The sequence below is a fragment of the Mobula birostris genome, chromosome X (assembly GCF_030028105.1).
Source record: "Mobula birostris isolate sMobBir1 chromosome X, sMobBir1.hap1, whole genome shotgun sequence".
Classification (NCBI taxonomy): domain Eukaryota; kingdom Metazoa; phylum Chordata; class Chondrichthyes; order Myliobatiformes; family Myliobatidae; genus Mobula; species Mobula birostris.
The window spans coordinates 57,636,381-57,664,099 of NC_092402.1; the positions used below are offsets into that span (position 1 = coordinate 57,636,381).

The 27,719-nt window shown below is 39.3% G+C and overlaps 1 protein-coding gene and 1 long non-coding RNA gene across 5 annotated transcripts in view; one reads left to right on the forward strand and one right to left on the reverse strand.

Moving 5' to 3' along the window:
• The window catches only part of LOC140191457 (cytoplasmic dynein 1 intermediate chain 2-like), an 89,481-nt gene that overhangs the window by 59,294 nt on the left and 2,468 nt on the right, over positions 1-27,719 (forward strand). For 3 of the 4 annotated variants that reach the window (XM_072248888.1, XM_072248890.1, XM_072248889.1), the window contains 13 exons: positions 519-578; positions 2,763-2,878; positions 3,968-4,063; positions 5,829-5,991; positions 7,343-7,442; positions 12,372-12,497; positions 13,456-13,602; positions 13,817-13,930; positions 17,018-17,151; positions 19,302-19,446; positions 19,980-20,120; positions 21,774-21,899; positions 24,822-24,921. In XM_072248888.1, coding sequence (XP_072104989.1) covers positions 519-578; positions 2,763-2,878; positions 3,968-4,063; positions 5,829-5,991; positions 7,343-7,442; positions 12,372-12,497; positions 13,456-13,602; positions 13,817-13,930; positions 17,018-17,151; positions 19,302-19,446; positions 19,980-20,120; positions 21,774-21,899; positions 24,822-24,921 — 1,568 coding nt within the window. The remainder of the gene's footprint in view (positions 1-518; positions 579-2,762; positions 2,879-3,967; positions 4,064-5,828; positions 5,992-7,342; positions 7,443-12,371; positions 12,498-13,455; positions 13,603-13,816; positions 13,931-17,017; positions 17,152-19,301; positions 19,447-19,979; positions 20,121-21,773; positions 21,900-24,821; positions 24,922-27,719) is intronic. The other variant, XM_072248891.1, reaches the window with a different exon arrangement.
• Positions 9,982-27,138, reverse strand: LOC140191460 (uncharacterized). Its single transcript, XR_011883827.1, has 3 exons — positions 26,923-27,138; positions 25,458-25,540; positions 9,982-10,672 (listed from the first exon to the last, which is right to left on the reverse strand). It is a non-coding gene; the product is annotated as an uncharacterized lncRNA (long non-coding RNA).

Sequence of the window (27,719 nt, forward strand, 5' to 3'; positions counted from 1 at the left end):
TTGGAAATGTTGTGAAGACAGCATAGAGGTGGTATCTCGAGTGCTTTGAGATGTCTGTTATAGGTAGTCTGAAGCATAGCGGGCAGTAATCACTCTTTCCAGTAGCATTATATAGGTTTGAGGTCTTGATCTTCAAACAGACTTTTCCTCAGATGCTCACACACTGGAGGCAATGGTGAATTCCACCTATTTTTCCTGTGTTAAAGTTAGCTCCTGAGATGTACTGTATATCAAATATACAGAATGTAGAATATATCTCACCCCCAGTTTAGTCAAGAAGCATAAAAATCAATTAATCAAAATATCACCAAATAACATTAACTGGCTGTATTGGTAAGAATATTTGTATCACATTGGTATTGGAGCTGGCTATAGTCCTTAGTGTATGTTTCCAAATCTACAAAAGTCAGACTGGGCTGGATTATTTTTCCACTATACAATTGTGTAGTTTTATTTACTATGAATGAAACTAACCTTTCACTTTTCTACTTTATGGTTTATTCTGCTAACTTCATCAGGACGCTGCAGTGGGATACAGATCTATCTGTGCTTCAACTTCAGACTGATTCTGAAATGCGGTACCTATCCTCTACTCTCTACTCTGTTCTACTGCTATCTATAATACTTGACTTACTGGCCAAATTTTTGAAAAAGGCTCATTAACATGAGCTAATAGTAAAATTGCTTCATGTTTCTTTTGGGAGTTCATTAACTGATGTTTTTAAGTAAAAAGTAGAATTTTTTTTAAGGGTTAAAGTTCAGAGATCTTTAGTGATTTTACAATTAGCAAAGGCATTTAATACTGAGAAATGGAAGGAACATCATTAAAAAAAGCAGGTTAAGAAGAAGATATAGGTGAAATAGTTGCCAAACACTAGAAGTGTGTTTATGGAGCAAAGCTAATAGAAGGGTTGGAATGAACAGCGAGCTCTTGATACCAATTTTGTAAAGTACTATTGATACTGCAGGTCACTGAGTCTTTCAAGTTGTGCTCAACAAATTAATTAAGTGACCAAGGATAGGGAAATAGTTCAAGAAGAAATCAAGCAATGTAATTTCAGATTTCATATCATTTGAGATCCACCTGACTGTCATGTGCATTTAATAGTTCTTTAGAAACCATGCACAATAGAAACAAAGTGCTTAATACTTGACGTGAAGCTCAACGGGGTTAAGGATAATTCCCAATTTATAGAAATTTTGTCTGAGTGTCATATATTAAATGAAGTATTATCTTTGATAGATAGCTTTTATCATCCGTGCTCTGTGGATGACGTTACAGGGACCCTAAACTTACCGATGCATTAAGCATTCTGGTATCTAAAGTGAAACAGTTTGTATTAGATAATATTGAACAATATTATGTGATTGTAATATATGGGTATTCAAATGAAATTTTAATTGCTTCACCTCCTATATATATATGTATGTATTGGTCTTGGCAAGCTAATTGCCAATTAGGATTGATTCTTAATTTATTCATCTTTAATAAATGTACAAGTGGAGAAGAAACATATTAGGAATTAAATATGTATAATGTGCTTTGTTTCACACCCAAACAATTCCTGCTGTGGTCAAATTCTCAGTATACGTAGTCCTTATTTATTCATTCATCTTTTAATTATCCTTTAACTTGAGTTGGAGAATCTGTTCTGCCCCTGTAAGTGAAACTATGAAATCAATGGAAATTAAAATTGGCAAGTCTATGACAGCTGGGCAATTAATCTCCAAATATCTACAGCCCAAGCTCTAAAGTGGAAAATTGCATCCTGTAATCTGAGCGTGTTTATACAATCGTGGTACCCACAGGTATTTTTATAGCATGGTGAAATTCTCCAGAATTTTGATTCTTGCACAAGAGTATCTCTGTCCTCTTCTTGGCAAAAAAAAAATCAGTTTATCAATCTTCACATATTGTTCATAGGTACATGTATATCATTAGTAATATTTACAATGCCCCATCCTTGCTACTTTTTACATTTAAATCTTATTTCTGAAGTACAACAAATAAAACAACCACTTATAATTGGCAAAATATCATACAAATGCTAGTCTGCCTTTTGGTGGAGGATAAGTGGAGAAATTGGAAGTTATTTTTATTTAACAGCAACTTGTACTTAAGATAATGCTAAGCATATTCAAAAATAATTATTGTTTAAGTATTTACTTCTGCTGGTTTAATTACAACAACATATTCTGCATTTAATCTGTGTGCTTATTGGCTGTTCAGTGCATGTTTTATGTATTGGGACAAATTAGGTGTGACCAATAGTTGACAAGTAATACTTTGTAGCACTGTATATCTGGAACCTCCTTTATTTGCCAAAATGAAGAAGACACTGGCGGATAATGAAAATTGGTGAGTAATTTACAGACAGATCCTCTATGTGTGTGTGTATATATATATATATATATATAGTAAAGCAATATTTTCTGGGCACAAATGAAGATACTTGCAATGAAAATTTTAAAAACTGATACATTTATGTAATAAATACAGAAAATGTTAGAAAAAGTAGGTCACACAGCATCATGTAGTTGCATTTACTGATGAAATGTAATTTTAAAGAAAAAAGTTGTCATGTAATGAGATAGGATCTTGTACAGTTTCCTGCCCTGTGATAATTCTGGCAGATATCAAGTCTTTGGATACTGGAGGTTCCATATACATGGCTACGGAAGCATGGCAGTCTTCAAGGTTGAATATTGTTTTGTTACTCATTTCACCACAGTGATTTTTTTATTTATCAACTCCTATGTAGACATCACCTGCAAAAGCTAGGAATAGCCAGAATTACCCATGTGGATATCGCACCTTGTGAACGCCTTGCACACTGTAAGGAAACACAGACACCCGTGGTTGCTAAACCAGATGAAGGTAGGCAAGGTCTAACCATGTTCCAATAATTTTTCTTACCATCCAGTGATACAGTATGAATTCAAACCTCACTGAAGAAATTAAATTTTAAAAAATCTATGACCAAGCCATTCCTGAGCTGCACTTGTGAATTTCTTAGCATTCAGCATAATGGCAGCTATAAGCCCTGCTATTGAATAACTGCTTTAATAGCCAGAAATAGTGCATGGTCCAAGGATCTGATAGAAAGGGTTTTCAAATAACTTAACTTGCGTGAACTTGGGTAGATTATGTTCAACCTAAGGAAGGCAAATGCAATGCAGACATTTCCAGAGGACTAGAATATAAAAGAAAGGATGTAATGCTGAGGCTTTATAAGGCATTGGTCAGTCAGCATTTGGAGTATTGTGAGCAGCTTTGGGTCCCATATTTAAGAAAGGATGTACAGGCCTTGGGGAGGGTCCAGAGGAGATTTATGAGAATGATCCCAGGTATGAAAGGGTTAACATATGAGGAGCATTTGATGGCTCTGGGTCCATACTCGCTGGAGTTTGGAAGAATGGGGGGGATCTCATTGAAGCCTACTGAATATTGAAAGGTATAGATAGAGTGTACATGGAGAGGGAGTAGGAGAGTCTAAGGCCAGAGGGACAGCCTCAGAATAGAAGGATGCCCCTTTAGAACAGAGGTGAGGAGGTATTTCTTTAGCCAGAGGGTGGTGAATCTCTGGAATTCATTGCTACAGACAGCTATGGAAGCCAAATCATTGAGTATATTAAAAGTGGAGATTAATAGGTTCTTGATTAGTAAGGGCATCAAAGGTTACGGGGAGAAGGCAGGAGAATGGGGTTCAGAAGGAAAATAAATCAACCATGATCATATGGCAAAACAGATTCAATGGGCCGAATAGCTTAATTCTGCTCCCATGTCTTATGGTCTACTAGTGTATGTTATTCATTATTGGCATTTGGGGAAGTGATTTGACTATAAATTGAAGCAATTTGCGGATTTCAAGAGTGTTAACATAGTGGCTAAATCTATATCCTGAAAATTGAAATCTTCACTTTTGATGTGTATTGATTTTCCACTTGGCATAATTATTTTCTGCAGAAGGACAAGAAACAATGGTTTCTCTGACAGCTGTAAATGAAGCAGAGACTGAAACAGCTGAAGAAACTCAAGAGGAAAGAGAGGAAGGGCATCAAGGTAACTGCTCTCATATGTTTGGGATACACTAAAACTACTTGGTCCATTAAACATTTCACTATAATGGACTTGGCTGAAACAAGATTATTCAAGGAATACTCCCTAGATTATCTCGCGGAGTTCTGAAGGATGCTGTTATCCACTGAATCCTTGGAGGTGCTGTTGTGTACTAAGAAGAGATGAAATGTCTCCTTCCTACACATCCATTAGGTTCTGGTTACAGTTTAAATCATGCATCAAAAGTACATTTTTGCACTGCCCCCATGCTCATTTAATTCTTACACAGATGAAAATGCAGCACTCAGTCTCATTGCAAATGGGGCTATCAGAACTAATAGGAATCCAGGTTGATACTACAAACGTTTGTAGTATTAGTAGTGTGTTCAAACCAAAGTCTGAGGTCATTGTCAGTAAAAAAAAATTGAAAAGTGTTTCATTCCAGTTAAAGCTCTTCAGCAAAATGCTTTGTTTCTCCATGAAATTAGGAGATACTTCTTTAGCCAGAGGGTGGTGAATCTGTGGAATTCATTGCCACAGACGGCTACTGTAGGGAAGCCAAATCATTTGGTATATTTAAAGCGGATGTTGATAGGTTCTTGATTAGTAAGGGCATCAAAGGTTACGGGAGTCTGGATTCATGTAGTTGTGGTTAATTCTTGCACTAAGTTCTTTGATGAGGCCTATTGTGGTCTTGACTTGTGTTGAAACTCACTGTGGATTTGATTGTTTATATTGCAGGTGGAAAATGTTAGGAGACTTGCTGCTATCTCATCATAGTTAGCATTCCTTTTGTGAAGTTATGATTTACTCCTAAATTTGAGCCAGTTCTGATGAAAGAGCAGGTTATCAACCTGTAATGTTTATCTGGGTTTTGCTATTCTCCTTCCTTAACTGGGAGAATGTTGTTCAAACAAGTAAATACCTGCTGGATATTGTACATTTAGAGGAATTGTAATACCTCACAGTCCTACCTTTTTTTTCTTTCCTCATTTATCTCACACTACTTGCACTTTAACTAGACCAATTATTTATATTTAACAAGCATCCACCACCCTCTCAGCTAGCAGTACTACCACCCCTTCACAGATATTCCCTTTGTTCTCCCCATGGATACACCCCATTTCTCCCTTTTCTCTGCGATATCAAATACCTTTTGGTTCCTAACTTTTCCCAGTTCACAAAAAAAAAGAACGATGAGATGATTTGAAACATTAACTTTGTTTCTCTCTACAAAAGTATTGCTTGACCTGCTAAGTATTTCCTGCATCTCTGGAGTTTATTTTGCATTTGATTCCTTGGAGCTACATCATTCTGAGTCATAAAGGAGCCTTAGTTTGATCTTATTTAGTGTGCTGTCATGGGATTAAGCTGATAAGAAATATAATGAAGAAGAGAGAAAAGTTAGACAGAGATCTCCCCTGGGTAATAGTCATCAAGGTGAATGAACTCCAGGGTGCACACTTAAATGTGTATAAACTGAGTGCATATACTAATAGATACCATACAGCATGTTGTTTGCTTATATAATCTATCACAAAACTGAAATTGTGCCTTTTTTGTGCTTCCTTAAACATTTTCTTTCTTACACGGTTGTTTTATGTGACGGGAGAAAAAGCAGTGGTTGAACTATATATGGCTGGCAGGGTATTTGGTGTGGGAGATTAAAGAAAGGGAATGATAAAGAAAAGTATTAATGCTTATGTATATTTAAATAATTGCATTGCAGCCATTTCAGCTTAATTGCTGTGTTAAATTTTTGTTCTAGTGAATCGGCATGAACTAACAGAGGATGAAAAAGAAAAAATTCTTCAATCAGATGAATTTCGGTCCTTCTTTGATCACACCTCTAGGGTGGTTGAGAAAGCTCTGACTGAACGTGTTGACATCTTTTTTGACTACAGTGGACGCAACCTCGATGATAAAGAAGGGTATGTTATGGTTTCCTTGTTAGACAATTAATTGTTTTACAGTTGAATAGAGTCTATGGTGCAAAACCAGGGCATTCAGTCCAATGTCCTTTCCAATGTTTGAAGAAAAATTAAGTGTAAAAACTGGAAATTTGAAATAAAATGAGAAAATATGGGGAACACTCAGCAGATCAGAACCCATTAGTGGTGAGAGAAACATGTCTCAGGTTAGTGGCCCTTCGTCAGAACTAAAAAAGTGAGAAAGCAAGTGAACTGTTAAATCTGTTTCTCCCTCCAAGGACACTGCTTGACCTGCTGAGTAGTTCCAGCATATTTCCATGTAAGTCTGCGTTAATTGTCTCAACTCAGTGTCCCACAATCCTACCTCACTCTGAGTAAAGAAATTGCTCCTAAATTCCCTATTGGATTAATTAGTGATTTATGTTCATGGCCTTTGTTTTAGCCTCTCCTACAAGTGAATATTGGCTCAAGAGTCTGCTCACCATTCAGTAAGAACATGGCTGGTCCAGGGCCTCAAATTACATTTTTATCTGATCCCCAAATGCATTAAAATTGAATATTTTTTCTCTACATATGATCAATTAAACCTCTTCAATATCATTAAACCACTCTCAGGTCATCCCTCAGCTTCTCTTTTCCCAAAAAAATCCTTGGCCTGTTTAATGTTTCCTGATGGTTATAATTTTCAGTTCTGGCATCACCCCATTTGGAACCTTCTTCACTGTCTCTATACCCTTATTTGAAATATATCAACTCTGTACGGTACTCTGTGCTTTAAATTAGTACCTATACAAGTTTAACATAACACTTCTGGTTTCTAATTCCTTCCTTCTAAAAATGAACTGCAGATTTGCACAGTTACAATTACGAATCTGTTCTCCTCATTCGCTCTGCACCTTTATCCTACCTGGCCTCTTAATTTCAAAATACTAGATGGCTCTTTTATTCTTAATGTCAAAGTGCACCATCTCATTTTTGTTTATATTGAAGTTCCTCTAGCAAGACTATCTTTCTGCATTGCACAGAATTCAAGCAGCTCAGACTTGGACACTTAGATGTCTCTATACTGCATTCACCTCAGGCTCCTGGGTCTTGGATAGTCTTTCTGAGATTGTTTCATTGGATACATGCTGTACACATGTAAAAGAGTCCTCTAAATAGCAACCACTTTAATCCATTTTCCATGCTGTCAAGAGCAATATTTACTGGCCATACAGTTAACTTTGGTGGTGGTGCAAAATAAAAGCCAGTTCTTTCTGGCAGACCAGTCTGGTGACTACATTGTGCTCTACAAATGCATTTTCTTGTGAGTTGATGTATGTTTTTAATATTTTATGAAATGGCTTTTCAGAGAGGTTCAAGCGGGAGCCAAACTGTCTCTGAACAGGCAGTTTTATGATGAAAATTGGTCAAAGGATCGTGTTGTCACTTGTCTGGATTGGTCACAGCAGGTAATTTATTATTGAATTCATCTTTTGAGATGTAGCTGTCAAGATCAGCATTTATTACCCATTTTTAATTGCCCTTGAGAAGATGGAGGTGAGCTGCAATCCTTCTGGTGAAGGTGCTCCCACAGTGCTGTTTAGGAGGGAGTTCCAGAGTTTGGACCCAATGATAATGAAGAAACAATGATAGATTTTTAAGTCAGTAGAGTATGTAACTCAGAGGAAAACCTGCAGGTGGTCGTATTCCCATGAGCCTGCTGCTTTTGCTCATTTTGCTGACAGATGTAGCAGGTATGATAGTCAACAAGGAAGAATTAGGCAAGATTGAAAGGAAGCTATGCTCACTAATTAAGAAACATAGCTCAGAAACAGGCCCTTTGTGACAGTCCACTGTCCTTGCAGGCTTTAAGGAGGCCACCATCATTCTGGTGCCCAAGAGGGGGATTGTAACAGGCTTAAACGATTACCCCCCAGTGGCACTGACCTCAACAATCATGAAGTGCTTTGAGCGCTGGTAATGGATCATATAAAATTCCAACTTCCAGCTACACTGAAACCTTTTCAGTTCACCTATGCTCAAACTGGTCCACTGATGATGCACTAGCCTCAGCCCTCTGCTCTGTCCTGTCCGACTTAGAAAATGATGCTTTATACACCAGGATGTTGTTCATTGACTTCAACTTGGCAGTTAACGTGATCATCTCTCAGAGGCTGGTGGGTGATCTAACCTGGACCCACAACACTTCCTTACTAGTCAAGAAGGCACAGCAGCATCCACATCTTCTGAGGAGATTGAGGTGTACAAGGCTTCCCACCCCTATTCTAACTACAGGAGCACCATTGATAGTGTCCTATCTGGCTGCATCATTCTGTGGTACGGAAGATGCTAGGCATTGAACCACTAGACCCTACATAGGATAGTAAAAACTGCTGAGAGGATCACCAAGGACTCCCTCCCCTCCCCCACCCATTTGTGACAGTTACCGGGAGCATTGTATATGAAGGGTCCGAAGCATTGTTGAGGATCCCTATTACCCATCCCACTTTCACTCACTACTGTCAGGAGGGAAGTACAGGAGCATCAAGACTAGGACAGCCAGACTGGGTAACAGCTTCTTCGCCCAGCCTATGAGACTAATGAATACACTGCCATCACCAGGATTTCATCACTAGGACAGTGAGCTGTTTACTGTTTACCTGTGTTGCACACTTCACATGCATTTTGAATTATATTAACTTATTTGTGGTAATATTTTGTTTTATGTGCTGTGTGTGATAAATGTTGTGTGAGTGCACTGTTGTCCAGAGGAATGTTGTTTCATTTCATTGTATATATGTACAGTTAGATGACAATATACTTGAACTTGAACTTTGGCCCACTGAGTCCAAGCTGAATAGCAAGTACCTGTCCATGTTGGTCTCATTTACCACTTACTGATCAGTAGGTCCATAGCTTACTGCTCCTTAGCAATGCAAGTGCTTGTCTAGATAGTTAAATGTGGTGAGAGTTTCTGCCTCCACCATGTCAGAGAATGTGTTTCAGATACCAACCACCCCTCTGTGGGAGAAAGTATCTTCTTCGGATCCCCTCTAAAACCCCTTATCCCTTACTATAAACTTACCACCTCTGGTTATAGATACCTGTACTATGGTGAATTGTTTGTCCCACTCCCATCAAGGAAGAGGCTACACAGCATCCATGCCAGGACCGCTAGACTCAAAAACAGTTAGTTCCTTCAAACTGTCAACACTTACACCCATTAACCCACCTCACCACCGAGCGTCACTATGTATATAGTTCAGTAGTTCCATTTAATTATCAGAGAATGTACACAATATACAGCCTGAAATTCTTGTTCTTCGCAGACATCCATAAAAACAGAATAGTCTTCCAAAGAATGAGTGACAGTAAAAACATTAGAACCCCAAAACCCCCCACTCCCCCTCCCACACATAAGCAGCAGCAAAGCAACAACCCTCCCCCACCTCACCCACTTATTTCAGCAAAAAAGCATCAGCACCCTCCGCCCACCAAGCAAACAATAACAAAGCCCCCAAGAAAGACCACGATCTGCAGTACAACAAAAACTAATCGTTATCCCGACAATATGACATACCACAGGCTCTCCCTCTCCCTAATAAAGGGACAGAGAGGTGTCACACAGTGAGAGATGAGGCTAACAAGACAAAAAGAACACTCGTTGATTTATGGTGATAAAGTCAGCAACAAACTCTCCCCCACCAATGAGAGAAAGAGAGAGAGCGATCCAAGTACAGAGGTCTCAACAGCTGATCCATTGTTCCCAGTATTCCATTTTCTCCCACGATGTTTCAGTCGGCAGCACCAGCATAGAATCAGCTCTTACCCAGGGCCGCAAAGCCCCGGAACATTGTAGGCAAGCTTGTTTTCTAGGCAGCATCCTTCGGATATCGAAAAACGGCCAGTCGGTGAGCCCTGGGAGTATATCCCATCACCGCAAAGAGCCAAAGTTTGAGTGTAGCTCTAGTTCAGGGACTTCAACAGAACCCCATCCACCTTGAAAAGGGAAAAGAGAGACATTAAAGGTAGAAATTAAGCTGTTTCTACAGATGAGCTCAAAGAAGTTGCTGTCTAACTCCATTGTAGTTCTGCCCACAACTGTATATAACAGTTACTTGTACATTGTGTCTTACAGGATTACTTTTATATTTATATTTATTGTGCTCTTTATGCTTATTGTGTATTTTTAAGCTGCATCGGATCCGAAGTGACAATCATTTCATTCTCCTTTACACTCATGTTCTGAAGAATGACAATAAACAATCTTGAATCTTTATGACTGCCAATCCTAATAATGCCCTTCATAATTTTGTCTACCTCTGTTAGGTCCCCCCTTACCCCATCAGCCAACCCAACTCCAAGGAAAACTCTCTCTATCATCAATGTCCCCACCATCCAGGGCATGCTGTCTTCTCACTGCTACTATTGGGCAGGAGGTACTGAAGCCTTGGGTCCCACACCACCAGGTTCAGGAACAGTTATAACCCTGCAACCATCAGGCTCCTGAACCAACGTGGATAATTTCACTTACCTCAACTCTGAACTGATTCCACAACCTACAGGCTCACTTTCAAGGATTCATGCTGTCAGTATTATTTTTATTTACACAGGTTGTCTTCTTTTGTACATTTGTTGTTTGTCACTCTTTATGTATAGATTTTTTTATAAATTATATTGTATTTTTTCATGTAAATGTCTGCAAGAAAATGAATATCAAGGTAGTATATGGTAACATATATGTACTTTGATTTTGAACTTTAACCAAAGTTTTATAAAGTAGTACTGTAATGGAACATTATCTTCAAATGGTTGGGTAAAAAACATATTAAAGTTGCAACAGTGTGCAGATGAAACAATTTCATAAAATGTTTGAAGGCTGCTTTTACAGACAGAAGAGCATAATGAAAAAGATTAAATGCGTAAATAATGTTTTCAAGACTATCACGCATTGGTCATCAAGGACATATATACAGAAAGGTGCTGGAAAAAGGCAAGCAATGTCATGAAATAACCCACCCACCCTGCTCATGGACTGTTTGAACCACTCCTATCAGGATGGAGGTTATGTAGCGTACATGCCTTGACCACCAGACTCAAAAACAGTTCCTTTCCCCAAGCAGTAAGACTGATCAACACCTCCACCCAATGCCCACCCCTCCATACCCCCGACCACCATTACTTTATCATTTCCTGTCAGAGTCATCTTACATACAGATACACTCCTGTGCCCAGCGTCACTTTATGGACATACAATCAATCTGAGTATGTAAGCTACTTTATGTGTTTGTATTTATTGTGTTCTTTTTCTTAGTGTGTTTTTTTTTATCTGCTGTATCTGATCCAAAGTAACACTTATTTCCTCCTTTACACTTGTGTACTGAAAATGACATTAAACAATCTTAAATCTAGAATTCGGTACATTTTAACTTATTTAAATAAAGCTGCTCAATACTGAAAATTGTTGCTCTATTCCTGCACTATATTTAGGTTGTAACATCTAGCAAGCTTTGCATCTGGTTCTATGATGGCCTTATTAATTTCATTTCCTTACAGTTGTTGTTAGATAAATGGGGCAAAGTAAACATGGTTTGCAAAATCTTAATAATTGTTGAAGAACGATTCATCATTTCAAAATATCCGTTGACTTTCATGTACCTTGATTGTGTCATTGGGATTTTCCTGAGAGGCCAGGCCCCAGCTGAGCTCGGACACCCCCGCTGTAGCACTTCCATGTCTCTCACCTGGTCTACAGCAGCAGGCAAACTCGAGGCTTGAGGCCGAGTCCTCGCTACAACTGAGGCTACATAGCTCCCATGTCGTCTGTCCCTCCACCAGACAGGTCTGTGGCGACTTATCACTGGCCAACAGAGTCTTGCAATCACTAGTGAAATGTCCGAGACCATTTCCCACGGTTATACTGCGCCAACTCCAACGCTTCTGAGTAGCAGGGAGCAACACGGTCTGCAGTCAGGTCAGCTCCCAAACCCAAACTGGCTCCTCTGACACACCGGCAGGCTCCTCAGATATCCTGACCAGCTCCGTCGACTTCGGCTGACCCTGTCGACATCTAGGCTGACCCCTTCAATACCTCGGTCAACCCCTTCAACATCCTGGCTGGCCCCTTCGACACCTCGGCCAGCTCCACCACTGACACCAATCCAGCTACTCCAATCAATCAGCAGATAGCTCACTGATGCAGTAGCCCTGCAGTGCCTGATGTTCTTGGAGTAGAATTGTCTTGCAATCGTAAAAAACACATTTTACAGAGAAAAAAGCGCTTTTGGTTGGCCCCCGAGAGGCCGCTGCATTCGTATGCTCCCACAATTTACCAGAAGTATTTAAGAACTCCTGTGAAATAAATTGTTTTTACTTTTTTTCCCCTTTTTTTAATGCAGTATCCAGAACTACTGGTTGCATCATATACTAACAATGAAGATGCTTTGAATGAGCCTGATGGTGTAGCTCTTATATGGAACATGAAGTTTAAGAAGACCACTCCAGAGTACATCTTTCACTGTCAGGTGTTGTATAATCTGATGTAATCCTTTTACACTTATTTGGTTTACAAATTCTAGTATTTCCTAACAGCCAAATGAATTTGTAAAGTCTAACCTAGCATAATGTAAGAAATTGGTATTTTAATTGTCTCATGATTAATATTAATCTTTCCAGTAAATTTGTTGTGGCATTAATCTCTCTAAAATTGCAGTTTATAAGATTATTTTTAATGTGCATCTATAATGTGCTGCAATATCTGTGTCCAAACTCCCATATTGCCTTTCTAAATCTGAGCACAGCAGACCAATCCATATAGCTGCCACCATTTCCAGTTAGTTACACATTAGTGAGTGCAATTCACATTGACCTCCTTGAACTACTCAGTTCCATCTAAAAAGATTTGCAATTCTATAGCACCTTTCACATTCAAAGTGCTTTACACCAAATGAAGTCTTTTTGAAGTGTTACAAGAAATGAGTTGGAGACAAGGAACCACAAACAAAGAGTAATGGTGGCCAAATAATCTGTTTTGGTGATCTTGATTAAATGTTCTGCATTGGCCACAACTAGATAACTCGTAACTCTTCTAAAGAGAGTTATGAGGAGAAACTGGGGTGGGTTCAGTTTATTTTTCTTGGAGCTGACTGGGGTGAGAGGAACCTGACAAATGTATATGGAGTTATGAGAGGCATAGATGATGTGGATATTAAGAAAATTTTCCCCATATACAGTTGTCTAAGACTGGTGGGCATACATATAAGCTTACAGTAAAATGTAGTATAATCTAAAGTATAGGTAAAATGGTCAGCATAGACACCATGGGCCAAAGGGCCTATTTTTGTGCTCTATAATTCTTTAATTTGGTTTAATGTTCCAGAAAATGATGCTTGGTGTCGGAATATAAAGATGCAATATCAATAAACTCTTTAGTCTATTTTTTATGAGAATGCATGGTCATATTTAATTTATTTTCTTTTTCAGTCAAAAGTTATGTCTGCCTGCTTCGCACAGTTTCATCCAAACCTGATGGTGGGTGGAACATATTCTGGTCAGATTGTTCTTTGGGACAATCGCAGTAACAAGAAGACACCCGTCCAGCGGACTCCACTATCTGCTGCAGCTCACACAGTGAGAATAATCTTTTTAATCCCATTTATTGATAGTTAGCACAAAACCTTGCATCACAACACGTGGATCCAGTGAATGAAGTGGCAAACATAATAGTGGTGGTATTTGAGAAACACATGTAATGAAAGAGTTAAATTGACCTTTAAGAGACCTGAGTAAATAGCTGCTTTCTACATATTTTACCTTGACTTTCATTGATTGTTCTGCAATATAGCATCCTGTGTATTGTGTGAATGTCGTTGGCACTCAAAATGCTCATAACTTGGTCAGCGTTTCCACTGATGGAAAACTGTGTACATGGAGCTTGGACATGCTGTCTCAGCCACAGGTAAGAAACTTGCATTTTTTTGTTTCTTGATAACTAAATAATTTAGTTTTTTAATAAATAATTTAGAATTAAAGCAAAACTGTTTGATTCTTGCACCTGTAATAGTTACAAAAATGAACTCATCTACAGTAACTTTCTCTGATGTTGAATTACTAATATGGTAAAATATGCTATGGGATTTCACAAGGGATATCGATGACTGGGAGCCAGGACAAGTTTGCTGAAGATGACCAATAATATTGATAATTAGTTTATTATTGCCAGATGTTCCAAGATACAGTGAGAGCTTTTGTTTGCATGCCATCCAGATAGATTATTACATTCATAAGTACGTAGAGTTAGTACAAAATGAAATAAAACAGAGTACAGAATATAATGCTACAGTTAGAGAGAAAGTGCAGTACAGTTAGACAATAAGGTGCAAGGCCATAACAAGGTAAGTTCAGCAATCAAGAGTCATTTTAGCATATAAGAGATCCATCCAGAGACCTAAAGCAGCAGGATAAAAACTGTCTTTGAGCCTGGTGGTATGTGTTCTCAAGCTTTGGTAGGTTTTTATAAATAAAGACGGATGGATTCAAGGTAAAAAGTTTTAGGAAAGAGAATTTGCTTGATATTGTGATGGTTAAATGTTCTACTATCAGTGTACGTGGGGTAGGAGATGCTGATTTTGGTAAGGTCTGTTAGTTGTGAATGCCTGGCCTATGATGTTGCGCAGCAAGAAGATAAGAGAGAGGACTTCAAAGAAATTGTAAATCAAGATGATGATTTTTGAATTGAATTTGCTTGGAGATTGGGAGCCATTAGTGATTGGTTAGAATAAAATTTTGGGAGATAAAGTATATGTGGAGTCGAGCTTTAAGATGGTGCTGGTGAAACAAACAAAACTACTAACTACTCTATTAATCACACTTTTTCTGGAAGACAATCACTGCAATCAACTCCCTTTCGGAGTTAGCTTTTGACTACCTGTACAACCTGGCATTTTGTTTTTGGTGTGAACTGAAGTATCAAAGATGCAGGGCGGTTGTGGTCAAATTGAGGCAGCAGGGCCTGGGCCCAAGAGTGCGGAACGAGCCAATGTTTAGCCATTGCTGGAGTGGACGGAGCCGATTTGAAGCAGCAGATCCAAGGTGATTCGAGGACCAAGAGCAATGAACAAGCCAATATTTGACTGATTTAAGCACCAGGCCAGATTGTAAAGGTTGGGTATGGGCCAAATTGAAGTGGCAGGGCCCAGCTCCAAGAACATATTGAAACGACTGAGCCCAGGTCTGAGAGCAAGGAATGACCCGCTGTTTGGTCAATTTAAGTGCCGGGCCAGATTGAAAAGGTCAGGGTGTCGGCACCAAAGCCGAGGGATGGGCTAGTGTTCTGCTCACGGCTTGCGAGGTTAGCTCGTCTGTGTGCTAAATTGAAGCTGTGGCCTGCAACTAATGGGCTGCTGAACCGGCTGTGAACTTACTTCTGTGAACTTCAATTCTGAATGTTATTTGCTTACTTTTACTGATTTTGTTTCTGCACAGTGGGTGTTTGAGTCTTTTTTAATAGATTTGATTAGGTTTCTTTGTTTTGTGACTGTCTGTAAGGAGGCAGATCTCGTGGCTGTGTATACAGTCCCTGCTGCTGAAAAGCATCCCCACAGCATGATGCTATCTCCACCATACTGCTGATGCATAGTATTAGATTTACGCTATACGTACCGCTTAGTGTTGAGGCCAAAAAGTTCCATCTTATTCTCATCCGACCACAAGTCCTTACATATCTGTACAGTATCTTCTAAGTGATTCTTTGCGAAGTCTTTACAAGCAAGGATATAACAAACATGAGAAAATCTACAGATGCTGGAAATCCAAAGTAACACACAAAAAATGCTGGAGAAATTCAGCAGGCCAGGCAGCATCTATGGAAAAGAGTAAACAGTCAACACTTTAGGCCAAGACCCTTCAACAGGATTGATGAAGTTTCTCAGCCCAAAACATCAACTGGTAACCCTTTTCCATAGATGCTGCCTGGCCTGCTGAGTTCCTCCGGTATTTGCATGTGTTGCACAGGCAAGGATATGCTTTTTTTTAAGTGGAACCTGTGGCATAAATCTAATACTATGCATCAGCCTGGTAACACTATTCCTACTGTAAAATATGGTGGAGGTAGCATCATGCTATGGGGATGCTTTTCAGTAGCAGGGACTAGAAATCTGGTTAGAATTGATGGGAAGATGAATCCTGCTCAATCCAGAGAGATCCTGGATAAAAACCTGCTAGCCTCTGCCAGAAAGCTTATACTGAGGTGGAAGTTTGTCTTTCAACAGGACAAACAGCCCAAAGCACACTGCCAGAGCAACCATGGGGTGACTTCAAGTGAAGAAAATTGATGTCCTTGAGTGACCCAGTCAGAGTCCTGATCTTAACCTGATCGAACACCTCTGGCCAGACCTCAAGATTGCTGGCCGCTGCCACTTCCCAACTAACATGGCACAGCTTGTGCAATTTTGCAAGGAGGAATGGGCAAATCTTGCTCTATCACCTTGTGCACAGCTAATAGAGACTTATCCAAAAAGACTACTGGCTATTATAGCTGCAAGAAGTAGTTCAACTAAGTACTGAACAAAGGAGGATGAATACTTTTGAGCTGCTGACATTTCAGTTCTGGAATTTTTTTCATTCTTTACAATTTTCCCTGTTTTTTTTTGGCTCTACTGTGAAAAGAACATGTGTTTCACAAATAAAAATTCTCAGTTAAAATGATCAAAATCCCAGGTTGTAATACTCGTTTGTATGAACAAAGGGTTGGGGTCTGAATACCTTTTCAAGGCACTGTAATATATTTACTTTTATAATAACTGTACTTTGAGCTTTTGAGGACGACTGAGGTGAATCTTGAGCAAAATCAAACAGACATGAAAAATCAGGCAATATTACAACAATTGGAATAGGTCTTGCCAATATGGAGCCTTTGAGATTTGTTACATTAGTAATGTATGCTTTTAACCTTGTGTCTTGAGACATCTCTTGCATATAAGGATTGATCTGAATGTGCAATTTTGTATCTTTCACTTATGAAATCACTTGTTACTTTATTTTGCAGGATAGTATTGAGCTGGTACACAAGCAATCAAAAGCGGTTGCTGTAACCTCCATGTCCTTCCCATTGGGGGATATCAATAACTTTGTCGTGGGCAGTGAAGAAGGCTCAGTGTATACAGCTTGTCGCCTTGGCAGGTATGGGGAATGGAGGAAGTTTACTATATTTACAATACCGATCATAATAGTCAATCATTATTTTATGATACTATTAGTTTGCCAACTGAGGCCAACACTAAAGTTCTGAGCTTTGAGCTTCAGCACTGTTGCTGAACAGTTGAGATGATGGAGTTCAGAGATGGAGTGTGTGTCCATAAAAATCAAAGCAGGGCAGGATGGAGGATGTTGAGGTTGGTGGGGTCAGGATGGGCAGGAAAGCAGGTCAGTGGGGGGAAAGCTAGAGAAGGAATCAGAAGATGAGCACAGGACTAGGGTATTTGTATGCAAAGGAGAAAACTTTAGTGTGACCAGTATTGCTAAATCACTTTAATACTGAGTTATTTCTATTGTCAATGTAATCACTTAACTGCACACATGACAGTATATCACTGCATTTATTCTTGCTCTGCTACTTGATACTCTCAAACAAAAAATTTGCAAAGTAGCTCATCCCTAAGCAGAATCTTATATCAGCTCATCCCTGGCATGACTCTCAAAGCTTCAAAACCTGCAGATTGTTGGCTACTTTCTCTCCTCTTTGGGTTACAGAGGAATTTCTGCTGTTTGAGTATCTGTGATACCATTATTGAACTTGAGCAAGGGACAGAAGGAGTTCTATCCCTAACTGCTGCTAAAGCAAGAACACAATCTTTGAAATTGAAAGTGAATGTCTGTCGACTGCAGTATACCTGCTCTGTGATAATTAAAGACCAAAACTTTAGTGTTGGCCTTAGCTGGCAAGGATGTAAGTCAAGTGAATTCACTAATTGACTGGGGAAACACCGCTTTCCTCCTGAATCTTATTCTTGTGCTCTTCACATTCCTATGCCATGGTCTGAGTCGACTGCATCTTCAGCCATTTACAAAATACAAAAGTAAATGTAAACGTCTAAGATTTTCACTCGTCCTTCCAAACTGTGGAATCATAAACATATGTTGAATTCCAATTAACCCTTAAATGTCCACCACTAAATTTCCTGTATAACTCTGCAGTCTTGATAATAACAAGATATGTTAGAAGTCCTTACCAGGTCTGACAACATTTCAGGTTAATGACTTTTCATCAAATCTCAGAAAAATTAGAAAACAAATGTATTTTAAGTTGTAATGGGGGGGGGGAGAAAACAGAAAGGAAAGACTGTGGTAAGTTGGAGAGCTGTAGCAAAAAGGATGATACCTCAAGGCAAGAGGGAATGGTAATGAGACAAGCTGAGAAAACAGAGTCTTAAGGAGATGTAAATGGGAATAGCAGAATTATCTGAAACTGTTGAACTCATTATTGAGTCTGGAGTGCTTTAATGTGCCTTGCCAAAAGACAAAATGACACAGTTCATAGTAAATATTTGAAAGTTATGGGGAGGAAGAAAGAGGAATATTGAAGTTAAAAGTATTAAAAGATAGAGATGATATTAATTGACTTGGAGAAAAGGAGGGACACGGTGGTGCAGTAGATAGAACTGCTGCCTTACAGCTCCAGTGACCTGCACTCAATCCTGACCTCCAGTGCAATTTGTGTGGAGTCTGCATATTCTTCGTGTGCCTGTATGGGTTTCCCTCATGTGCTCCTGTTTGCCCCCCACACATCAAAGCTATTCCAGTCAGTGGATTAATTGTCTGCTGTAAATTACCCCAACTATCTAGATGAGTGGTGGAATTTAGGAGGAGTTAATGGAAATGTGAGGAGAATAAAGAATGAGATTAATGTTGGATCAGTGTAAGTGGGTGGTTGGTAGGTTGTGTGTACTCTAGGCTGAAGGGCCTGTTTCCATGTTACACCTCTCCATGGCTCTATGTAAATGTAAAGAGTACAAAGAAAATTGGAGGTGGCCAGAAGGAGTTCTATCCCTAACTGCTGCTAAAGCAAGAACACAATCTTTGAAATTGAAAGTGAATGTCTGTCGACTGCAGACTGCTGCAACACTCATGGGCTCAGGGTCTTGGACTATATTTCTAATGTGTGACTGTATTTTACTGATATCTTATAAGTGCTTGCTACCTTATATGTGCATTGTGCTGTGTGTGACTGTTGGTACTGTATTTTGCACTTTGGCCCTAGAGTAACTTTGTATTCATGGGTATTCATGTATAGTTGAACGACAATTAAACTTGAACTTGTCTATAAATTACAGCAAAGCTGGAATCATTGAGATGTTTGAAGGACACCAGGGTCCAGTGACAGGAATCCATTGTCACACAGCAACAGGAGCAGTGGACTTCTCTCATCTCTTCATCACTTCATCATTTGACTGGACTGTGAAGCTTTGGTCAACGAAGGTATGTAGAAATGGATTACCAGCAGACTTCTGATTTACTTCTATTGTGTACTTATGCTACCTTTTTCATAATCACATTGCCACTAATACAAAATGATCTGAATCGCTTGCATTAAAACAACAAAAGCAAATGGATTTTGTACAGTTTTGTTCTAATAACTATGCCTTTTGAAATATTTTGATTCTTAAACAGGTAGTCATGGCAGAAATAATTCTGTGTGACTCAAATGTAGTTTCCTTCTTTCAGCCAGGTAGACCTGATTCAATCCACCGTCTATACTGAATGAAATTATCTTAGCCTCTGTGATAGAATTTAAAATGCAGCCTTTATTTTAGATCCAGGTTCTATTGGAATGCATCTGCTGGATCAAAACAATATTTGCTCCAGCGATGATCCTTGTTATAGTGAATCACTTCAAAGTGGTAGCAGAGGAGCAGTAAAATTGTACGCCTTAATGATCCTTTTATGTGTCTAAAGATTATTGTATTAATTGCATGCTATCTCTTTAAGTTAACGGGATCTCTTTCTTTCAGAGCAACAAGTCATTATATTCGTTCGAGGACAGTTCAGACTATGTGTTTGATGTCATGTGGTCCCCTATCCACCCTGCACTCTTTGCATGCGTTGATGGGATGGGCCGACTGGATCTTTGGAATTTGAATGAAGATTCTGAGGTAAGTCAAGAAAACCAATGAATGTAAAAGAGATTCTTTTGGTTGATGAATATGACATTATTTAATAGAAATTACGGCTGACAAAACATAATTGAAGATCACTCCTCACCTGAGTTGTGATTCCATTAGACTTTCTAATCCCTCTGAAACACAGCTGCATTGAGAGACCATGGACTGAAATGGAAAAGGAGTCAGAATGCCCTGCATATAGAGACACGCATGCCCAGAAATTGGATTCCTCCCTCTATTATTGTGAAAAATACACATTGCCCACTTGCATCTCCTGGAAAATAAAACTGTGAAGTTGGGCAGAAATACATTTAAAACAGCCTAAAGTGTTTCTCTCACATATAATCATGTAATAAAGAGGACCTGTGGAATCCATGTTAGGAATTCCACACAGAATTCAAAGTTGCCACATCCAAAGCCGCAACGATTGCTGGGGAACAAATCAGAGCTGAAAGATCTCTCTCCCGTTGCAGCCGCAGTACACAGCATATTTGCATAAAATGGCTGTGATAAGTGAAGGGGGCTTCACTGGTTCATCCTCCATAACTCTGACCATGATACATGGAGGCTAAGAGGTGCTGGGTCAAGACATCAATATGCCAGTCCAGATCTTTTACAACATGGAACAGTACAGCATAGGAGCAGGTCCTTTGGCCCACGATATCATACCAAACTGATTAAACTAGTAATTAAACACCGACCTAAACTAATCCCTTCTACCTAACAATGTCCATAACCCCTCATTTCTTGGAGAGATTTCCATATTAATGGTGTAGTATTTCCTCTCTTTTCAGCTCCACTGAGTGCAAGTGGACTTCCACAAAGTGCTGCCAATCCGATATCATTCCTTCAGTACAGACCCCAGCTTTTCTAAGTGAGAAATGCCATCATTCAAATCAACCTGATCTCCCCCTCAAGAGCAGTCAGTCAGTGAGGAGTGGGAAGTAGTCCCAGTGGGTGGTGAATGCTAACTACAGCACTCCAGCAGTAGATCTCATCCACCACGGCATTAGCCAGGAATTTCTTTAGACTATTACATGGCTGCCTTTTCTAACTGAACTCCCAACAGCCTCCAGACATTGGGACATTGGATGTTCCCTTGTTTGATGTAAGACGAGAATTTAGAATCTTCCTCATATCACTTTTACAACTAGTGATGGAAAGCTTTCAATTACTGATGATCACATTAGTGAAAGGCACAGCTCAAGGCAAACAGTGCTTTAAAAAAATCTGAAGCAAATCTTTAGTTGCCATCTTATTTCCAAATCCTACACCGTTTGCTCCTGGCTTATTTTTCTCTATGAGTATACAATGAAGATTGTCTTGAAACCTCCAACATTAGTGAAGAAGAAATTATATTAAGTATTCCACCAATGTCAGACAAATACAAATTGTACTAAAGTGAATCACACAGAAGTGGCCAGGCCAAATATCTAATTTAGCCATAAAAATCACACTCAAAAAAATCATAGTTTCTTTGCTTTGAAACTGGACCACTCATGGACTTATCATGTTGTAACTGGACGTTAAAGCTAGAGTGTATCTCAATGCCTTAATATAGTTTTCAATCATTATACTTAGAACAAAAATATCTTCTACATTCTTCATTTAGAAACAAAACCTCAATTTTCTTGTAAAATCTAGGTGCCTACTGCAAGTATCACCATGGAGGGAAATCCTGCATTACATCGTGTACGCTGGGCACAGTCGGGGCGAGAGATTGCCGTGGGAGATTCTGAAGGTCAAGTGTTGATTTATGATGTTGGTGAGGTAAGGAGTTGCCATCAAAAGGTTCCCAGGCAAAGTTGCATTTCATTGCTGTTATATTTGCTTTTCTCAACTCTCTGAAATGCTTTTCCACAAGCAATATGCTGTGTGTCGTATTTTTTTAAAGAGTCATAGAGCGTTACACAGAACCAGGTCTTTCAGCCCACTATATATGTGCTAACCATCAACTACCCTTCTGTTCTAATCCCATTTACCAGCACTTAGTCCATTAGCCTTATATGCATTGGAGACTCAACTACTCTTCCAGATAGTGAGAGTCCCTGCCACCACTACCCCCTCAGTCAGTATGTTTCAGATTTCAGCCACCTCGAGGGGAAAATGTTCTTCCTCTGATTCTCTCAAAACTTCATAACCCTTACCCTAAACTTATGCCCTCAGGTTTTATATAAGTTGCTAAGGGGTATAGTTACAGTGGGATGCAAATGTTTGGGCACCCCTGGTCAAAATTTCTGTTACTGTGAATAGCTAAGGGAGTAAAAGATGAACTGATTTCCAAAAGGCATAAAGTTAAAGATGACACATTTCTTTAATATTTTAAGCAAGAAACTTTTTTATTTCCATCTTTTACAGTTTCAAAATAACAAAAAAGGAAAAGGGCCCGAAGCAAAAGTTTGGGCACTCGGCATGGCAGTACTTAGTAACACCCCCCCCCCCCCCCCCCCCCCGCCGGCAAGTATCACAGCTTCTAAATGCTTTTGTAGCCAGCTAAGAGTCTTTCTATTCTTGTTTAAGGGATTTTCGTCCATTTTTCCTTGCAAAAGCCTTCTACTTCTGTGAGATTCTTGGGCCGTCTTGCATGCTCTGCTCTTTTAAGGTCTATCCACAGATTTTCGATGATGTTTAGGTCAGGGGACTGTGAGGGCCATGGCAAAACCTTCAGCTTGCGCCTCTTGAGGTAATCCATTGTGGATTTTGAGATGTGTGTAGGTTCATTATCCTGTTGTGGAAGCTATCCTCTTTTCATCTTCAGCTTTTTTACAGACGGTATGATGTTTGCTTCCAGAATTTGCTGGTATTTAATTGAATTCATTCTTCCCTCTACCAGTGAAATGTTCCCCGTGCCACTGGCTGCAACACAAGCCCAAAGCATGATCGATCCACCCCGTGCTTAACAGCTGGAGAGGTGTTCTTTTCATGAAATTCTGCACCCTTTTTTCTCCAAATATACCTTTGCTCGTTGCTGCCAAAAAGTTCTATTTTAACTTCATCAGTCCACAGGACTAGTTTCCAAAATGCATCAGGCTTGTTTAGATGTTCCTTTGAACCTTCTGAATAGAACTTTTGCAAGGAAGAATGGGCGAAAATCCCCCAAACAAGAATTGAAAGACTCTCAGCTGGCTACAAAAAGCATTTACAAGCTGTGATACTTGCCAAAGGGGGTGTTACTAAGTACTGACCATGCAGGGTGCCCAAACTTTTGCTTTGGGCCCTTTTCCTTTTTTGTTATTTTGAAATGGTAAAAGATGGAAGTAAAAAAGTTTTCTTGGTTAAGATATTAAAGAAATGTGTCATCTTTAACTTTATGCCTTTTGGAAATCAGTTCATCTTTTACTTGCTTAGCTATTCACAGTAACAAATTTTGACCAGGGGTGCCCAAACTTTTGCATACCACTGTATGTACTCATGATATACCCTATCTATACTCTCCATAATTTTGTACACCTCTATCAGTTCCTACTCAGCCTTCTCTGTTCAAAGGAAAATAAACCCAAATTATCCAGTCTCTTATTATAACCGAAACACTCTATACCTGGCAATGTCCTAGTGAATCTCTTCTGCATCCTCTCTAGTGCAACTTCATACTTCCTATAGTGTGGCAACCAGAAAGGTTCCTTAGTGGCCTAGTGATTAAGATTTGGTGCTTTCACTGCCATGGCCTGCATTCAGTTCCCAATCAGAGAAAAACGTTTGGTGTGGCACGTTAGCGTAGTGGTTAGTGTAACACTATTACAACGCCAGCAACCTAGGTTGATTTCAGCCGCTGTCTGTAAGGAGTTTGTATGTTCTCTCCGTGATGTGTGGGTTTCTTCTGGATGCTCCAATTTTCTTCCACATTCCAAAGTCATATGAGTTAGTAGGTTAATTGGTCACATAGGTGTAACTGGGCAGTGCAGGCTTGTTGGGCCAGAAGGGCCTGTTACCGTGCTATATCTCTAATTAAAATGAAAAAGGTAAAAGCTGCACACAGTACTCTAAGTACAGACTTAACCAATGTTTTATAAACTTGTACAAAGTCCTCCATGTGGTTATATTCTATGCCCTGGCTAATGAAGACAAGTATCCTATACATCACCTTCCACTTATTTTTCCACCCTTAAGCTTCAGCAGGCTCCAGTCCTATCCCCAGCTAAGTGATTTTCCAGTAGTAGTCATGAGTCACTGACTGAGTTACCATTTCTTTGGCACAGAATAAACTGCAGTGCTCCAGAGCTAACCCTAATTAATTCAGGTTTGATCAAGGATTGTGCCAACAATCTTCTTGGTTTGTACATTTGAGTGCATTTTACCTAGATTCATCCATTCAATAAAGAAATAACAGATTCTGTGTACTGTGGTGGAAATGTAGATGAGATTACAAAGTATCTCCCAGCAATGTATGATGTTAAACATACCGAGATTATTTTAAATAGCTGTACTTATAAACCTGACTCAGATGAATTGAATAACCTCAGGACTCTGAGCTGTGCCTAATAATCCATATCAGAGCATGATATAGTTCAGTGTTCTGGGCAAGCTAATCCATTATCTCTACTGCCTTTCATGAGCCACATAGATGGGGTCATTATTATATAGCTCATCTCAATGAGTAGCTGTGGTAGTGACTACCACAATCTGCAAATGAATGGCTGACACTAATGGCTGTTTATAGATATGACATGAACTTCATGTTTTATTCTTTTCCAGCAAATCGCTGTTCCCCGGAGTGATGAATGGAGCAGCTTTGCCCAAACGCTTGTTGACCTTAAAGCAAATGGAAATGATGCAGAGGAGGAAGCAACAACAGGTCTCCTAGCATAAACATTATAGCAGTTTTGCCACCTTCTCTCAATTTATTAGTGGAAGAAACTACTTTCATTCTTACTAACGCAAATAAGCTTTCCTATTGCCTCTCCTTACCAATCAATCATGTAGAGAGTATAATGTGTGAATTGTGCCAATTTCCTCATGATTCAATATTTCTTCAAGACTTTCTGCTTGGCTGATAATATTCTCCCTGCCCATTTCTCTGGTTAAAGCCTCCAGCGTTGCTGTGTGTGTTCTATTACTACTTATATCTAGGTTTTTTTTGTTGCTCTTCCAGTAACCCAAGGTGGTAGTCTCCAACCTTTGAGCAGCAGAGTAGATCTGTATGCCATTATTAGTGAGTGGGCCCAAATGATTACTCTTGGATTGAAAAGACCCATGATTGAACAACATGTTATGCTTACATTAGTTACAACAGAACCTTTCCTCATACTCTATGAAAACTTGGAGGAAGATATTCTGGGCTGCTAATACTTAGAAACACCTCTGTTAGAGTGCGGAGTTACTGACACTTACCTGGGCCTAAAAATCCAGTGACAGAGGTCACTTTCTTATTCTCTTCCCTGCTACTCATGCTGTGTTGCAAGTTCTCTCTGCAACTGGATAATAAGTGAAGGAATACATCAAAAAATACCCACTTATTTCACAATGTAGTATTATTACATTCCAAACCAGTGGTGCAAATCATGGCATTTCTTGATCTGTCCGAAAATGTTGCAGATTTCTTTAACTTCTTAAATTTCTCATGTAACTTGCAAGCATAAGCCAGGCAGCTATCAAGTATGGCCTAGTCGAAAATAAACTGCCCAGCCTAATCGCTATCCCTACTGGCTGCAGCTCTTCAAATTCCAATATTGTTTAAATGTAGGGAGTGATTTTTGCCTCACCCATCCTTTCAGGCAGTGAGTTTCAGTCCTCAAAACCCCTCCACCTACCCATCCAGCACCCTCTTGATGTAAACAATTTTCCTCCTCTCCCCTCTATTCCTTCCACCAGTTACTTTAAACTTTGTCCCCTGATTATTGATTCCTATACTGAGGAGTAAGTGTTTTCTATTTACTCCAGCTAGCCACTGATAATTTTTGTGCACCTGAATGAAGTGTTTCTCTTTCAAAGAAACAACATGGCTTATTCAATCTTTTCAACAATTTAAACTTAACCGTATTAACCAAGGTTTAAACTACCGGTCATCTGAAAACCCAGAATGTCATTTCATGAGAAATTTTTTCGGTATTTTGTTATTGATTGTATTTTCTCGCAAGGAAGTCAGGAAATAATATAATGCTTCCACCCCTTTTATTCCTGGTCGGTTTTGGTGACAGGCCAACACTATGCATTTTTCCATTCTTGGACAGGATAAATATTTCTTCCCTGTCTATAGTCAGTCATTTGAACCTACGTAGTTTGAAAGTACCCACACACATTGCCTAGTTACAGCTTCTTTCAAAAATATTCTTCCATTGCTTCCACTTTCTGGAATCCCTCCTATATGGGTTCTGGATCCTCAGTTCATTAAGCAACTGCCTAGAATAATTCAACAGTATAAATGAACAAATCTGTAATCTGTTTAGCACAAATACACTTGTTGCCTGAAAGAACTCAGAGCAGCTGCTGTATCTGAAAACCTCCTGACTGGTTGCTGAATCAACGAAGACTAACTCTGTTGAAAACACAGTACACTATGGATGTTCAGATACTTTAGATTTTGCCCAATTATTTCTTCAGATATTTGCTGAACCTCCAATCTCAAAACATTCCAGCATGATGGGGAGAGACTTCTCTTGCTTGCTTTGTAAAGCTCATGCCTGACACACCACCTATGTAAGCCACTGCTGTTAGTCCATCATGTAGTCATTAACAAAGGGAAGGTTTATTTTAATTGCACCTCAACTTCAAACATTTAATGAAAGATGTTTGATTTTCAAATGATTTTCACTGAATACTCTTAGCACCAAGAGGATTTAAATATTATTATGCCCACCAGAACACTGATGTCCACTAGTCTTCACAATTCCTTCAGTGGACCACCAACCAAACAAGAGGGACAATTTCCTAGTATCCAGGGTTTTTAGGAGGTTTTTTTTGTTACCTATAAAGAGAAACACAAAAAAAAATGTTTGCAAAGGAATCTAAGCAGGTAAAGGGGATGAGGAAAATATATAGCAAATAGGGTATAATTGGGGAAGTGTGAGGTTGTTCATTTTGCCGGGCATAATGATTCCAATAGTGTGAAAGGAATGAATGTCGGTGTTCATCAGAATCTTGGGTCCCCTTACAAGAAACACAAAGTTATCATTCAGGTACGACAAACAGTAAGGAAGGTTAGTAGAATGTTGGCCGAATTGTAGGAGGCATGGTAGGAGAAAGTCTTATGACAATTGCACAGGGCTCTGAGACCACATTGAGGAATTGTATATGTTTTTAGTCTTAAGCAAGAATATATGTATATTTTTGGAGGCAATTGAATGAAGGTTTGTAAGATTTTTTGCTTGGACAGAGATGTTGTCTTAGAGAAGAGATTATCTACACTGTGTCTATCCTCCCTGAAGCCTGGAAGATGATCTCATTGAAAGTATTGAGAGCATGTTTGATAGGGTAGATGCAGTCATGGGAATTGAAACAGAGCTAATGGTCCAGGTTGGAGAACCTTCATCAGAAATGGGAAGGAGACAAAAAGAAGCCCATTATGCTGCCGTTGGAGTGGGGAGGGGGGTAATATGTCTTTGATTGGATAATTCTGGTGTGACCAAGCTGTAAACAGGAATTAGTGGGTAAATG